Source organism: Pteronotus mesoamericanus, unplaced genomic scaffold (assembly GCF_021234165.1).
Source record: "Pteronotus mesoamericanus isolate MK-2021 breed Mesoamerican mustached bat unplaced genomic scaffold, CSHL_Meso_final contig_32, whole genome shotgun sequence".
Classification (NCBI taxonomy): domain Eukaryota; kingdom Metazoa; phylum Chordata; class Mammalia; order Chiroptera; family Mormoopidae; genus Pteronotus; species Pteronotus mesoamericanus.
Genome location: NW_026555134.1, coordinates 15,289,010 through 15,306,118, shown reverse-complemented (window position 1 = coordinate 15,306,118; position 17,109 = coordinate 15,289,010). Strand labels below are relative to the sequence as shown.

General features: G+C 40.6%; 1 protein-coding gene across 1 annotated transcript in view; it reads left to right on the top strand.

Annotated features, from left to right (window-relative positions):
• Nucleotides 1–7,087: 7,087 nt before the first annotated feature.
• LOC129072519 (kelch-like protein 2) overlaps nucleotides 7,088–17,109 on the top strand; it is a 79,532-nt gene continuing 69,510 nt past the window's right edge. The window contains 1 exon segment of the mRNA XM_054575986.1: nucleotides 7,088–7,329. Within this exon segment, the coding sequence (XP_054431961.1) occupies nucleotides 7,304–7,329 (26 nt within the window). The 5' untranslated portion in view covers nucleotides 7,088–7,303.

The window sequence follows — 17,109 nt, the reverse complement described above, 5'->3', positions numbered from 1 at the left end:
TGTACCACATATGTATGTAACTGCATAGACAAATGTTTGAAAAGATGTACATAAAACGTGTTATCTCTTGGGATGGGGTTCAGGGGAGGTCCTTTCACTTTATGGTTTGAATTTTTTTTATTGTAAAAATATAATCATATATTATTTGTCTAATTTTAAAACTTAAAAGCAACACTGGGTGCCCACCTATGCACAGAGAAATGTGGAGATTACACAGGAGAGTTTATGTCTTAAAACAAAGTAGCTCACCACGGAAAGCTGCGTTACCAGTTTCTTCAGGGGTCAATAACTTCAGGAGCGATTCTATCTTTGTACAAAGTGTGCTTGTCCTGGTTTATTTACAACTTCCTGCTGGACATTTTATTTGCATATCTTGCTATCGCTGCAAACCCTGCAGGCCTAAAACCATACATATTGCCATGTATCCCATGTGACTTTCTTCTTTTTATTAATTCTATCACCATACCCTCAGGTTCAAAACTTTGGGATATTTAACTACCTCATCTTCCTTGCCCCCATATCAAATTAGTCATCAAGTCCTGTTTATTCCATCTTTGCCACTTGGCATTTCCATTTTCATTTATAGCACACTATAGTTGGCCCTTGAACAGCCAGCATTTTAACTGAGTGGGTCCACTTACACATAGATTTTTTTCCAATAAATATATACAGCACTGTAAATGTATTTTCTTCTTTATGAGTTCTAAATAATATTTTCTCTAGCTTATTTTATTGTAAGAATACAGTATACAATATATATAACACACAAAATTTGTGTTAATTGAATGTTTATGTTATTGGTAATGTCAACAGTAAGCTACTAGTGAAGTTTTGGGGGGAGTCAAAAGTTATACAAGAAAAAAATAAATTACCGTATTTTGCTATGTATAATGCACACTCATGTTTTTGGCCCAAACTTTCAGGAAAAAAAATCTTTTATTTTTATTTTTTAATTCAATTTTCCAATTGCTTTCCTAGCAAGTTCATCATAAGTTCAACAACACCAATTATCATATTCCAGGATATTATTTTGCATATGGATATTGTTATGGATATTTTAATGCATAAGCATAAATAAAAGAATTAAAAACATTTATATGGGAATGGAATTAGTACTACCCATGTATAATGCACACCCATATTTTTCCTCAGAAATTTGGGCAGAAAGGTGCACATTATGTACAAAAAAGTGCAGCAAAATACAATACCTGAGAACTGAAGGAGAAAAAAGTTACATGGAGTTTTGATTGCACATGAGATTGGTGCCCCTAACCCCTGCATTGTTCAAGGGTCAACTGTATTTCAAGTTTTATCATCTCACACATGAACTCTTGTAATAGTTTCCTAACTAATCTTCCTGTTTCCAGTCTCTCCCACCTGTCAATGATGTTGCACATCAATGCTAGATGAAAACTCTTGAGAGAAGAGTTTGTTTAACCTACCACCTGGCCAAGCACACACGCATGCACACATGCAGACACACTCCTCGCATACTTGTCTACTTACTTCATATAAAGCCTAACATCCATCCAAGAATCCCTAGAATCTGACCTTAGCATTAACAAAGGGCTATATTTCTTTTTTTTGGGGGGGGGCTATATTTCTTATTATCCCACTCTTGGAATCATTTATGTAAATCCTCTTTTACTATCCACCAAACATACTTTCTTTTCCCACTGTGAGCCTTTCTCTTTCTCAAGTGCTCAAGTCAGTATTTATTTGTGAAGACTCCGTTGTCTGCTATTTTTATTTAATTAATTTTATTGAACTCATTGGATTTATTTCTTGTGTCTGAAGTTGATTACAAGTTTCTTAAAGGCAGAATCTTTGCCTTAAGCTTTTCATTATTTCTACCTGTCCCGTACCATTCCCCATCTATTACAATGTATTCATCAAAGGGATCATTCAATGTTGGCTAATTGACTAAAATCAAAGAGACCTTCTCTTTGTCTGTGCCTTCCTTATTTCTGGGGAGCATTGATTTTATGCTTCTAAAAGTAAAATAAGAGTAAAAATTAATATAGAGATGTAGTGTATAGGTGTTAAAATACACATTGCATGAATTTGAGTTAGAACGTATGTTCCTGGAGGTAAATGTTTTGGTTGGTCTATACAATGAATTGTGCCAGCTGCTTCATTCGATAGTATTTGTTACATGCATATTATGTGTGAGTAATTTTCTAAGCCCTGGGTATATGGCAGTGACCAAACAGACTCAACCCCATGCCTTCATGGAGCTTACATTCCAAGGGAGAAGACAGACAATAAATGAAATACATAAGTAAAATACATAGTTTTTCAAGTTGTGGTAAGTGCTTTGAGGAAAAATAAACCAGAAAAGTAGTTTAGGGAGAGCTGATGGTACAGGGGGTTGTTGCAACTTAAAATAGGGCAATTTTTATTTTCCATATCTGGCGTAGAAAAAAGTTGATGTAATATTTACGTATAATGCAATTAAGATTGGCTTGAATCAGTTTGCCTCAGAAAATGTGACTAGGAATATTTTTCTCATGACTTAATTTTAGTTGGCTTTTAACAAAAACTTCAAAAATGGCAGCTTAGGTTCAATTTTAGTTCAATGAAGAATACTTCTCATACATATGCAGCCTGGTTTCAATTCTATTTCTTGGGTTGGATTATTACCAAGATCTTAACAAGGAAAATGAAGAAATATGGATGCCTGAGGAATTGACTAACCATTTATACCTGCATTAAACATGCTTCTCTGCATCCAGAAGCTGACTAAAACCAGATTAAGAACCAGAAAGGATTTCTTGGCAAAGGATCCTTACTTGCAAAAATAATTCCAAGGCTTGGGCTGAGCTCAAATTTTAGGATTTATGTGGATTTATCTTTTCATATTACCATGGGTATAATTTGAACAAATAACACAAACTCCCAGAGGTTTGGTCTCAAAAGGTCTAGAGTTTAAGAAATTTTTCATCCCCTCTCTCAGCATTGTCCTTTATTATAGTAAATCACTTTTTCGTTAATAGTACAGTAATACTTTTATTAATGAAAATGACACATTTTAACATCACAATTTGTCATAAAAATGTTGTAATTAAAAATAACATACAAATCACTGGAATAGATTCTAGGAGGGAAGATAACAGGGGATAGGATATAAAGATTCTATTTGGCTAAAATAATACTGAGGGAAGTTACTCCATTATATTAAAGCCATTATATTAAAGTGCAATCCACTAATCATTCTGTTAACTGACAGTAGATAATTTCTAAGTCTGATTGAAAAGATAAATGGAGGACACCGAAGACCTTCAGATTGTGAGGGTTAAAGGTGATAAATTGATGCCAAAAAGAAAAAAACCGAAGACTGGGGAAAGTGACAATGCCAAAAAGCAAACATTTCACAGTTTCGCTTACAGTCCATGCTGTTAACAACTGTGATGGACAAATCCAAGCTGTGTGTTGAAGTGTGTGTGTGTGTGTGTGTGTGTGTGTGTGTGTGTGTGTGTGTGTGTGTGTGTGTGTGTAGCTTGAGATGCATGACAACAAGCTAATAATGCTTCCATAATTTATCAAGAATTTTTAGTTGCTTTTATTCTTGCCCCTAGCATTGCTGACTGTGTAGAAAGACATTTAGTCCTAGATAATTCCATAATGAGGTATTACATCACCAGACTACATAAATAGATATCATATAACTGTATACAAGTAAAAATAGATTAAGTAAATTTCCTTTTTAAAAAAAAACACAGAGAAACTGCCTACCTGATATGCATTAGTGTGAGGTCTATTTTTGAATACTTCCTGTACTAATACTTCCAATACATGTTCACAGCAAACAACTTGCTTTCACTTCTCCAGGAATTTCTGATACAGGATAATGAGCAGGTGTGCTGGGCTGGAAGTAAGGTGGGTATCTTTTTTTTTGAAAGTAAAGTTTTTATTCACTCTCCAAGAAAGGAGGGGAGCATGGTGTGGAGAGACAACGCCAGCTAAGGTGGGTATCGTCAAGATAATGAAAACAAGGAAACAAGCATTTGTAGAGTAAACTGAACTCAAAGAAATGAAGGGCTCCTTCAATTAAAGATTTTCTATTTGTCTAGAGCAGAAGACTCCCATCACCTTTACCACCACAAAACTTGTAATAAATACCTTAGTATATTGACACATCTGTTTGCTGGATAGCACAGTCTCACAAGGATATTTTGAAATGCTTCATATTATGCACACTAAGCTGCTTCCAAATCAAAAGAATAAAAGCAAAAACCTTAATTTAAAATCAGAAAAACAACTCAAGTAATCCATTTTAGGCTAACTCTTTAGGATAGAAGACATTTTGGAAGGCCTCCACCTTCTCAAATACCCTATTTTTGAATGAGTGATGCTTTTCATACTTGCTATCTTTACACTGGAAGGGATTACAAAAACATGATCTTTTACAGTCTTTGGTAAAATTAAGTCCTTTCTTCACAGGAGCAAGTCTCAGTTCCCAGATTCTTGCCATGTGTGTGTCTGTGCCTGCCATGTCATGCCATGCGGTTCTGTTGCAACATCTGATTTCAACGCAATCTAAGTAATTTTTGCCGCCAGCTACTGTCATGGACTTGTTCCTCTGTGTGGTTTGATCCTTTTTTAAAAAATGAATTTATTGGGGTGACATTGGTTATTAAAATTATATGCTTCAAGTATACATTTCTATAACATATTCTCTATGTATTACATTGTGTATTCACGACCCCAAGTCAAATCTTCTTTCATCACCATTTATCCCCCCTTTTTACAAGTGATATTTTGGTTACTTACATTAGCTTTAAGCTATGGTTACTAACTTGGCTAAGGAATTCTTCTATTTTACAGTATAGAAAAAGATGGGCTTTTCTAAGATCTTATTCTGTGTTGGGGAGTGAAGGGCTCATGTAAAGAATCACCAGTGAGTCGATGGAGCTAATAATCTTAGCAGGAGATGTCAAACACCTGTACACGTCCAATGAGTTCGTATGCCAGGGGAAATAAAAATAAGTTTTTGGTGGTCTTGGGTATCAATTCCTAATCTTTCATGTTCTTTACTTGAGAAAATGGTGAAACTGACATACAGAGGTAGACATATTGAAAGATTTTCCCCCACAGGTGGATTTCTGTTCATCCTCACAATCATTGTTGTTGTGGGTGCTGAGACCAGAGGTAAGTGCTGAGGCTGCATCTGGCCGAGTACCAATTTTGTGAAGTTACTTGGCCCACACAAAGATGAAAATGGAAACCTTGGCCTTATAAATTGTTACAAATCTTAGGCAGGCCTGCTTATGTCTGAAAGCCAGGGGTTTTGTCACTGTCTTCTCAGAAAACAACAAAAACTCAGTATAGATTAATTAACATTTTGAAATTGCTTCAAGATTCTTGGATGAGATGGCTGATTAAATCCAAGCCTAGGCTACCAAGACACTTCAGATCCTCCTCTGGCTGCTCCTGTCTCCTTTGCTGAACCCCCACCATCTTACCACCTTAATGTCGGAGTGCCCTAGTGCTCACTTCTTGGTCCCTTTCTTTTCTCCAGTTGCATTATCCAGTTATCTCAACCAGTTCCATGGCTTTAAAAACCATCTATATGCTGACAATCTACACATTTCAGTCCACCCCAAATACATATATCTGTCTACACCTACCTTCACATGGATGTTCAACAGGCACCTCAAACTTGCCATGTCTCAATGAGAGTTTACACATACTCCTCTCCCCTACCAAATCTGTTTCTTCTCTATTTTCCCAGTCTCAGTAAATGTCAACTCCACTCTCCCAAGAGTCCAGACCAAAACCCTTGGGCTCATCTTTGACCTTGCTCTTTCTTTTATACTCACATCTAATCTATCAACAATTCCTGTGTGCTTTATCTTTTAAATAGAGTCAGAATCTGACTGCTTCTCTCCATCACTCTGACTTTATTCCAGGCCTTCTGTGTTTTTCATCCCACTAGGCTAATCTCCTTGTTTGTTATCTTGCTTCACTACATATATTGCTCATATAGCAACCAGTCATCTTTAAAAAAATTATTATGAACCTTTTGAAACATACACATAAATACTCATAAATGGTGATCAGCATAATCCGGACTGTAACAGACCCCAGTGTTTCTGATTCAGTAGTTCTAAAGTGGGCTTGGAGAACTCGCATTTCTAACAAGTTCTCACATGCTATTGTTGTCCAGCGGGCATACTTGGAGAACCACCTGCTACATTGGTCCTCGCGTTCCTCAAGACAAGATTTTTGCGTAGGAGTCTCTGCACTGCTCTTCCCTGTGTCCTGAATCTCTTTGCATTACTCGAGATTCATTTTATGCCATCTCTGATGTTATCTTTTGAGAGGTCTTCCCTGACCACTCCATGCTATTTTAGATAGCATCCCATCCTTTCACCGTGAGCAATTTTCTTCATGGTAGGCATTGTTCCCTGACTCCCTAATCGGTCTAGGTGGACAGCTCCACACGCGCGCAGAACTGGTTTTGCTCTCTCTCGTATCCCTGGCACCAAAACCTTGCCGAGTACGTGCTCACTTCACTCGAACGGGTCATGTACTCGGGAAGGAGGCCCAGCTTCTTGCTTGGGACACTAGATAGGCAAATTCATTTCTTCTTGCCTCGATGTCCCCATTTGTAGAAGAATTGGTTGGTCATGCTTATCTTTCCCACCTTCCTGGGCATAGGCTCAAATCAAAATAATGTGAACAACCTGTGAAGCAGAGCAGCAAGTGAATAGCGAGCGCTATTACGCTGTGCTTTCGGGCGCCCTTTTCCTGCACAGACAACACCCCTGTTCAGTTTCCTAGCGCTCCCGCCCGGGCGACCCACAGACCCCACTGCAGGAGCCGTGGCCCCAGTCCCGCCCCGCGGGCCCGTGCCTCGGCACCCCCGCCCGATTCCAAGAGCAGCAGCCGCCGCAGCAGCAGCCGCCGCCGCCGCCGCAGCCGCCGCAGCAGCTCCAGCAGCAGCAGGAGGAAGGGGAGGCGCCGAGGGAGGGGTCCCGGGCCGCCGCGGGAGGCCGCCTCGCCGTCCCGTCACGGCGTCGGCGCCGGCGGGGCCGAACCCGGAAGTGGCCGAGCCCGCGCGCCCGCCCGTCTCGCTGTCGCCGCCGCCCCGCACTCGGGCGAGCGCGGTAGCCGCGCAATCAGACGGAGCGCGCCCGGCCGAGCGGGCCATGGCCGCGGGGGCCGCCGCCGCAGGTGGTGGCGCTCAGTGAGGCGGATGGAACGCGGCTCGGCGGGTGGGCAGTGCCGGCGTCCGCGGCTGGAATGGTGCTGGCGGCGGCGGTCGGTGCCTGCGTTCTGAAGCCCGAGAGGAGCCACAATGGAGACGCCGCCGTTGCCTCCCGCGTGAGTGATCGGGCGGGCGGGCTGTGCCGCTGCGGTGCAGCTAAGCGCGCCTCTGCGGCGCGTGTCGCTGGCCGCGAGCGCTGCTCGGGGACGGCAGCCCGGTGATCGCCGGCGTTGGACGCCGGCAGCCGCCGGGGAGCCGGGGGCGGCGGGAGGTGGGAGCTGCAGGGCGTGACGAGGCGCGGTTCCCGCAGTCCCGAGGCGGTCGCGGGAGGAAACTCAGCCTGGTCAGGCTGTGACTTAACACGCTGCCCAGAATTTCCTGGGAAGGGTCTTGCCGATCCCAGGCGAATAGGAGAATCGGGATGGGTCTGTGCCTGGGGACTCCCCATCCTGTGTATACCTCCGTGGAATGGACGGGCTGCTGGTGCCCAGCTGGCCGACCCCTTTCCAAGGGATGGAAATAGGATGCACGGGAGTCCGTTGAAAAAAAGGATACTGGAAAGTACCAGACGCCCGGCGTCTAAATGAATTGATCTTAGGTTGCTTGCTTCTCCAAATTTCTAGTAAAATTAATTGAGGAGCATTTACATTAGTGAATGATCCGCGGCTGTTCAGGGCATGTGACCTCTTTTACCTGGCACTGCAGAGAATTGTATCCAGAAATCAGAGCATCTTCTGTTTCCTTGGTACCCTGGGCAAATTAGTAGTGTAGCGACCTGCCAGGCACAGGTGTCTTTTTTCCGTGATACCCAAATACATTGAAGATTACCTGAAACAAAATTACTTTGCAGAAATAATAACAGCTGAACAATTACATGGAAGATACTGAAGGTACTGCATTATGGAGTACAAGATTTTTTAAAAACATTTTGGTACAAGTGAACTATATAAATCCCTGAGTTCTGAAATGTTCGATTTTGATTTGCTTTCCTTAGTTTAATCTTTATGAAGGAACAAAAGACTTTTGAATCTGACTTTTCAAACCGCAGAGACACCTCATTTTGAAGAAAGGCTTACCTTTTCGTGAGAGTCATTCATGGAGCCTTATCGTTTTTTACTGCACCCAGCCTCTGGCGGTTCTTTGGTAGCATTCCAGCTAAAGCATGGACATTAGGCTAGGGTTGAATAATGTTTTGATGTTTAGTCCTAATGTTGAGAGCTAATAGGATTCTGGAACTACAATCTCTAAAAGTGCCTATGGAATTTTTAGCTTGAGTGGAACAGGTCATGGGGATCTAAGAAGCAGATAAGACTCTTGAATTAACCTTCCCGAACTGGTGGGAACGAGGGCTCGGTTGCTTCATGATCACTGTGGCTTTGAGGGCTTTGTGATCTGGTTTTGTTCTTTAGCAGGTTCAGGAAGGCTCCTGACTCCTAGGAAACATGATGGTGGACTGTTAACATCAGCAGCATGAGCACAGCACCAGCGTGAGTTGTGTCCAGGCTCAAGAGGCACCTTAAGGCAGGAAATGTTATCTGTAGCAGCAAGCCCCCTTTACATCAGTTCTCTGCAATCCCTTCTTAGTTCTTGAGCCGAGTGACCAAAAGGAAAGACCAGGGAGATCTCAGAATGCAGGTGAAAAAAGGGTGTGGAAAAGCAGGCTCTATAGGGAGGGAGTAGATACATAGACAATGATTTACATAGAAATAGTTTAAAATGCTGAGTGAGCACTTTGTCACGTGTATGACTGTCTAACCACTATGGTGTACACCTGAAAATAATACAAAAAACAATATTGAATGTAAATTGTAATTGAAAAACAGAGCAAAAGATGAAATATTTGTGTGCGTGCAGAGGTGGGTAAATGGAATCTAGGAAAGATCAACAATAGAGTTTTGGGGTCTAGCACAGTTCTTTGGTGTTGAGACTCCATCAGTAGCGCTGGAACAACGGTAAGTGGAGAGGTAATGGAAAGCCCTGGGATGCCAGCAATGATGAAAGAATCGTTAAAAGTTCTTTTTACGACAGGTGGCCAAAGTTGGTGAGACTTTTGCATTGTTCATTTAATAATAAATACAAATAGGTTTTATTTTCACTTGGTCGGTCTGGGATTAATTCTCATTCCAGAGCTACTCAAGAGTGTTATTTACCTTTCTGCTTCCACTCCCACTAACTTGTTTTTTTCCTCCTACTCTGAATCATGGGTGCTGAACTTGAGAAATGCAGGCAGTGTCTTTGGGAAGTAGCTTCTTCGGGTTTCCCTGGGCTGGAGCTAGAGTAGGACAGGGGCCAGTGGAAATTATTGGGAGGGCTCAGTTTTTCATAAGGGTAGATTTGTAGCCTGAACTTAAAGGCGAAGCAAGATGTTTGACATGGACTTAAAGTTCCTTGGATGGTGTGTTAGGAAACTGGGACTCAGATCCTCTTTTGTGAGTGTCTGTTTATTAATTTGTTTGTTCTGCAGATATTTGAACGCCTGTCTCTCTGTCTGGCACTGTGTGTGATACTTTTGCTTATACTTCTCTTCTAGCAGTCAGTTTTACATTGATTTCAAATCTCACCTGTTCCCTTCTTGGAGGAATGGAGGCGACTGTGCCTCAGGTTCCCTTGTTCCTTCAGTGTGGGCTTGTTCATCTTAGGTTTTGATCTCTTCTCACCTTTCCACTCCTCATCTTTTTTAATTACCGTATAGATTGTCATTGGGCTTTAGTATCTCTGCTTACTGTTTTTTTGCCTCCTTGAGTATATGTGGTATTTAAGTGTGTTGCATTTTGAAGTCTGGGTGATGTTAAGGCCGTGGACATGTGCTTTTTGATCTGAAAGGTATGCAGCTAAAAATTCGATGTAATTAGTAAAGGAGTTTCAAGCCATAACTGAGATGTACAAAAGGAAATGTAAACTGATAAGCTCTGACCTCAGGAAATTTTTATATATTCTGGCTTTTGGAATTATTTTTAAAAGGCTTTTCATAACTGTTAGGTTAAGGGAAGACAAGGAGGTATAGGACAGAGTTCATCCTTTGACTGCCCCTCACTGAACCGTTTTCTTGGCCTTTGTTTTCCTCCTGGTTTCTCTTTCACAAGTTGACTTTCTACAGATTTTGCTTTTTAGCTTTTTCTTCTCAAAACTAAGCAGATATACTTCAGATACAACCATATTTTTTTTTTTTTCGGTTGAATCCACTTCACTGGAGACTTTTGAACTTCAGAGGTGTTCAAGCATGGGCTGAAAAACATCTTGTTGACCGTGTTCTCAGGGATTTAAACAGAAGATTGTTTGGGTTATAACAGAAGTTCTCAGATTTTTGAGTTTTACTGACTTTTAAAATTGAAGTCCAACATAGAATTGCTAAGTTTTTTGTTTTGCCAAGTAAAGAAATTATTGATAATAAACTAATTATCAACGGTCATATTTTGTAAAAGAAAGAACATTTTAGTGCCCCTTCCCAATTTAAAGGAGGACATAATCTCAGAGTAAAGAATAGTTCTTAAATGGCATAGATTTAGTTTTAGGAAAACTTTCTACATTGCCCTCATTTTATCACTGGCCAGTTTAAAGTTTATTGAAGCCTGACGTTTGTGATTCACTGGGCCAGGTGACCTTTAGTGCTCTTTCCAATTCTAAGATTCAATTCCTGTGGTTATCTCAGTATCCATTTTTTTTTTTTATAGCCCATTGGTTATCAAGGTTGAACTAGTTTTTTGTTTATTTAGTCCTAAGTAAATTGGGCATCTCTCAAATCACAGGTGAACCTCCTCAATGATAGACAAGGACCTTTAAAATATTTAGGAGCAATAATGGTCCAGAAGAAAATGTTGAAAGAAGACATATGAATCCATGTGTATTGAAAGAAGTGTCATATATAAAGAAAATTTCAAACTGCATTTGGGAACTTGAGAAGTAGATTCTGGAATAGGTAGATTCACTTATGTAGTCTTAAAATTTTCTGATGCTGGGAAATCACTGTTTTCCCTCCCACGAAATACCCCCAAACCTCTTATTTCTAATTTATATTTTCTAATGCACTTAGTAGGTATTTAATAAATATTAGTAAGTATGCTTTTGTAAATGTGACTCTAAATTTACTCATCTGTGGCTGTTACGGAACCGCACCAGGAGTGTTTATGAAAATAATTCAACTTCTTTCTTAAGATCAAGGTGCTATGGAGAATGAAAATTGCCTTTCAGGTGCTTTTCTAGAGAATTCTGCTGAATTCTAAGTGTACCTACTGTTCATAAAGATGGAGGTCAGGTTTTTTGTTCATATTTATTAGGCATCTGTGATGGTCAGCTTTTGGAAATAATCTCAGAAAACAAAACGAAGTTCTTTTCCTCATGGTTGAAACTGACAGTAAACAAATGCATAACACAATTATTGTAGTGGATGGGTTAATATAATTTGTCTTATGGACTTTCTTCATTTCAGACTCTTGGCATTTGCCGAAGTATTTTTTGGACCACTTCTGTTCACTGATTCTGCCTTCAAAAACAAGCCTTTGCTTTCCATGACACTATTTGTTCTTGATTTTCTTCTCTAGTTTTTAGGTTGCTAAATGTGATTTATTTATTTTGTTACTTTATCTCTCTTAATCTTGTCAACGACCTACCTTATAGTATATGTCTCTTATGATTATCTTTTTTCAGAAGTTAAATTACTTTCCCAAGCTTACCATAGAGCTGCCAGGAGGAGCTGGGACTCTCTTGGTCACTTTTTTGTCTTCCATGGCTTTTCTTGTTACTGTTTGTTGGCAGTAGCTGTTTCTCACAGATGCAGGACTTGGCCAAGTCTTCTTTCCAATCAGCTGTTAACCACCAAGTTGTGGCTCCATCTGTATCTTAAGACCAGGCTCAAGAGCTGTGTTTCAGACTTGAATTTTGAGCTTCCTTCAGAACACCTAGTCTTAGCTCAGCTCATATCTCAGATTCAGCAGTTCTAAGACTGAGTTCATAATCTTTGTTCTCAAACTGATTTCTCTTTATAACATCACCACTTATTCAGTGGAATAATCGGTCTGCCCAAAGCCTTCGAATGGTCTTTGATTTCTCTCTTTCATCACCTTCCACATCTTATCAGCTCCCAGGTACTGTAGAGCCTTGGTTTCAAGTGTCTCCTCTGACTGCTACTATTTTGATTAACAGATTTCATCACTTGATACTTGGATTTTTTTTTCTGCTATTGAGTTTTGTTTTCTCTCCTCACCTTTCAGCCCACCTAGTATTTGATTCCCCAACATCTTAGAGTCACGTCAAATCACTTACCAAAACCAGCTATCTCAGCCAGGTAGTCAAAGCCCTCCATCATTTTGGCCATATCTTACATGTTCAAAATCTGCTTTATCACACGCTGGGAGTCTCCAGCCATTTTCCATCCTGCCTGCAGTTAAACCAACTTGGAGTTCTCCCAAGAGTTGGAGCCTCATATCCTTCACAAAGTCTTTCCTCTTTCCTTCAACTCATGCCAGCTCTCTTTGCATTCCCGTAGTATGTACAGTCAGTAGCCTGTCATCTTGCGCCTGTGTACTAACTTGTGCTCTTCCCCGGTGGTTTCAGATGTGCCTCCTCAGATGTAACTGAAGAAGGCTCCTGTGTTCAGCCTCCTTTATATCCCTCTCCTGCTTAGCAGGGCACGGAGTGGGCATCTAGGCAGTGTTTACCTACTTGATTTATTAACAGCGGTAGTTGTCTGTGGTATTAGTAATAATTTTAATTGACTGTTGCAATTAAAGATGAGGAAGGCCAAATCCATAAAAATAATCTCCATATTCAGTTTAGCTCCTAACTTCAACATTTTTCTTCTTAACTCTGTGTTTACATCTGTGCAATGTTTAGTATAGCTCCCTGAGGCAATGAGGTGAGGTGTTATTATCTTTGACTTTCATGTTACATTTTATATTGGACATATTTGTGGAATAACAAAACCTTGTTTTATAATTAAACAGTCCAAAGCCCAGAGAGGCTAAGTAACTAATCCAAGGTCAGTTGGTTAGTATTTGGCACAGGCAGGCGTACAATTTAGGTCATCCAGCTGATTCTGGTGCTCTTTTAGCACCTTTGCATCCAAGTGCTGGAAAATGGAGCCCAGTGGACAGAATTGCCTCGTCATATTGCCGCCCTCTTTTACCAGCCAAGTGAGGGCAGTACTAGGAAAAGTGGCAAAAGGAAGGCCAAGTGATGGCAGTACTAGGAAAAGTGGCAAAAGGAAGGTCAGAAATATGACAACAGACATGGAAATGTTTGAAATGGATCATCAACCTCCTCTTTTAGCACCTTACAAATATCCCATTTGACAGTGCTTTGTTAATTGTTTATAACATATCCTTTAAAATAAGAATGATCTTGCATAAAGAATGCTTGTACCCTGGTCCCTTTCCTGGTAATAGTCACTGTCAGGGACAAAAAGTGCCTGATTATGCGCTGTTTGTCGTGTAGGTGGGAGGGAGAGAGCTGGAGCTGAACTGAAGTAGAGCTTTATACAGCTCTATTGTTCTACTATCTGAGAGCAATTATACTCCAACTTCCTTCAACCTCTCCACCTCAGACATCTCAACCACCTCCTCCTGCCAAAAGCTTTCTCACACATTTAACAGCCACATGGCCAAGTCCTAGGGGCCTGAGGAAGGATGGCATATAATATCTCAGTGCTCTGCTTTCATTGCTAATCCATTTTAGTAACGTTGGGCAGTTCCAGTTTTTCTAGATATCTCCTTTCCAGCTCTGGAAAATTGGAAACATAACTTTTAGCGATATATATACTGTACTGATATATTCAGTGGCATCATTATGATGTTATGTGAAAGGTGTCCTGTGATTGGATAGGAGGTGTGTTTTAATCTCACAAGATTCTTCATATTCAGTTCTAAAACTACACACTGAAGGTACAATTCAAGTTCTTACATGTCTGTAGGGAAGACATTAACATTTTTAAGCTGTATTTATTTGGTAATATTATCATATGTTTATAGGTTACAGTTAGTCTACTGGTTCTGGACCTAATAAAAGTTTAAATTCTAAATAAACACTTGAAGAAAGTCTGTAGAGCATGTCTCTTTGTCTTTAGCTAATTGCAAAAATTGAAACCACAACTCTACCACAAACCAAGACATGTTTCCAATAGAGAAAGCCCTCTGCTTATACAACCTCTAAGAAATATAGTGGTTATTCGGGTGAGAGGAGGGATATGAGAGTGCTTTGTTGGGGAACTCTAGAGTGACCTAACAAATATTAGTTATGTCATTTCCGATATCCCTGACTTGTATATGGGAGCAATGTTAGTATAATAACCAAGTTTTGCCAGGAAGACAATGAGCAAATTTAACTAGGAAGACAGCAGAGAAAATCAAAGTGGTATCATAAAACAATGGAGAAACTTCAGAGCCATACAGCATGGATGGTGACTTTGAAAACAACAGCTGCTGACGTGAACTTGGCAAAAATTTGTGAGTAATGGTGGGTGACTCATTGCAGGCAGGGGAGTCTCGCAGCTTTTGAGGTGGAGAGGCAGAAGGGAGAACAGAGATGGTGGCCACCAAGGGGCTCAGTATTGGTGTTCTGAATGGGAGAATGTCTGGTCCCCTGCTAAATTTTGCAGCTGTGTCATTCACATGAAGTATAGCATTGTTTCCACCAGAAAACATTAGAAACATAACCGGCCCATATTTTCTAGTGTTTGTTCTCAGTCTGAGATGATTGTCCTGGAGTGGGAGTTAAGTGGGCGGTGGGGTATATATTACATCACTTCAAAAAATTATGCAAGCCTCCTTTCACCCCTGCTCCTGGAGATGCTGTCATTCTGATACAGTCAGTACTATAAAAAGCGCTTGCCTGAATCTTCATGTGAAGAGGAATGGTTAAGTGTAGCTTGAAAAAATTGCTTGGGTCATCCTGATTCTTCTGTCTCCATTGGAATTCAGTGTTCTCAAGTGAATGATGTACATATAAAAAAACCTGGACCTAATTTTTAAGGTGTCCACAAAATTCTTGCGGTAGGTTTAAAACCTTTGCCTGGTTATGGAGTCCTGACTCTCTGAAGGAGACAACCCGGTCTCTGTTTGCTTCTTCGTAGAGAATTCAGTTATTTTCAGTAATGTGTTCTTAGCCAGAGTTAGACAGGTACCTGTTCTGTCCTAACAGGTGTCGCTCAGTTTCTTAGGCATCATCCCGCAAAGCAAAACATGGCAAGTTTGATTCCAGGTGAGGGCACATGCCAGAGTTGCGGGTTTGCCTCCCCCGCCCCCCACATTGTGTAGTGTACGAGAGGCAGCTGATTGATGGTTTTCTCTCTCTTTCTCCTTCTCTTCCCCTCTCTCGAAAGAGAAATAAATAAAATCTTAAAAAAAGAAAAAGAAAGTTACCTGGCCCGAGAAGCCATCCTTGCCCACAGCTGGGAATTTGCAGAAGAGCCAGTCATTGAAAGAAGAGCCTTAGAATTATGTATTACAAAATATAGCAGTGGGCTGGGAACCAAGTCCTTGGATGCCTCAACTATTTTAGAGCAGGTTTTGTAACAAAAGGCCATTGGATAGTATTAAGACCCGGTATGGGATGTAGAGTTAAGGAAAGACTGAAAAGTGAAAAACCTTGGAAAAGTACCTTCTCCAGATATTTTAAAGACAGTTCTCAGAGTGAAGAGATTTTCGGGAAAAGGCCAGCTAGCTCTTTGCTTTAAAGGGAAGCAGGGACAAGATGTAACGCTGCACTTACAGTGGTATAACTTGAAGGGTTACCTTCCACTTAGATGCTTCCTAGTATATGTTCATTTTCCACATCTGTAGTTTTAGACATGAAGTGTAATGTTCTGTTACTCATTTCTGCCTCTGAACGAGAGGCCATCTAACACAAAACCACATAGGCAGTGGAAAATTATGGAGAGGGCCTTTAGTGTTGCAAGTGTGTGGCAGGGAGCTGCCTTTGTGTGGGACCTGTGTGGCGGGGAGCTGTGTTTGTAAGTGGCTTTCAGTACGGAGAACACTTTAAAAAATTTTAGTGTTATTTCTTACTTGTTTCTTTAAGCCTTTTAAGAAAAAAAAAAAGCCTTTTAATAAAGTCTTTTTTTTTTTTTGGCAGCGTTTCTGGAGCACATTAAAAAAAGTGGGAGCTGAAAGTAGCTATAAGGAAGCACCAACATAGACATTGAATGTTACATGGTAGCCGTCTTAAAGTTAATTCTCTAAATGCAAGAAGTTTTAATTTCTAATTTCTTAAGCAAATGTAAATATTCTTGACTCTTGATGATATTTGTTCTAGGGCAGAGTTGCTTTCTCTTCTATTCTGAGTGTTTTGTGGAAAGCCCTCTATGATAGTTTGCTAATCCTCAATGTTATATTTTCTGTCTACTGAATACTCTTAAGTTATTAGACTAGAAGCAGGTATAAACATTATTAAATTGCTTTATATATGTGGACCTTCAGTGTTACATGGTTGGTTTGTGTAGGTTACATGTATCTGCATAGTTCCCCCCCTTTTCCTATTGTTTTCTTTATGCAAGAATGGTATGAAGTGGCATCATTAGAAGATGTCTTATACCATAAAGTATTTCCCCAGTCCACTCCACCAGATCTAGATGTTTGCCATCTTTTGATTTCTAGACTTACTAATTCTTTTTCTTAGGCCAGGTGTAACTCACCGCTCTATGCAGGCACACAGAGACACACAGACACAAGCACAGAAGCGAGAGGCCACCGGGAGCAGAGGACACTATGCTGTTCTCTCCAGCTGTGGGCTCATCTCCTGGAGGCAATGCCTTGCCCTAGGTCGTTTGTAAGGCCTATTTAAAAACTCTCAGGTGGCGGGGAAGCAGGACTGATGCTCACTTCCCCTAGGCAAGCTCTGGAATAATCAACTGTCTCAGTGTGGATGGGGAGGTGGTGTGGGTAGCCGGAAATAAGGAAGGTTACATT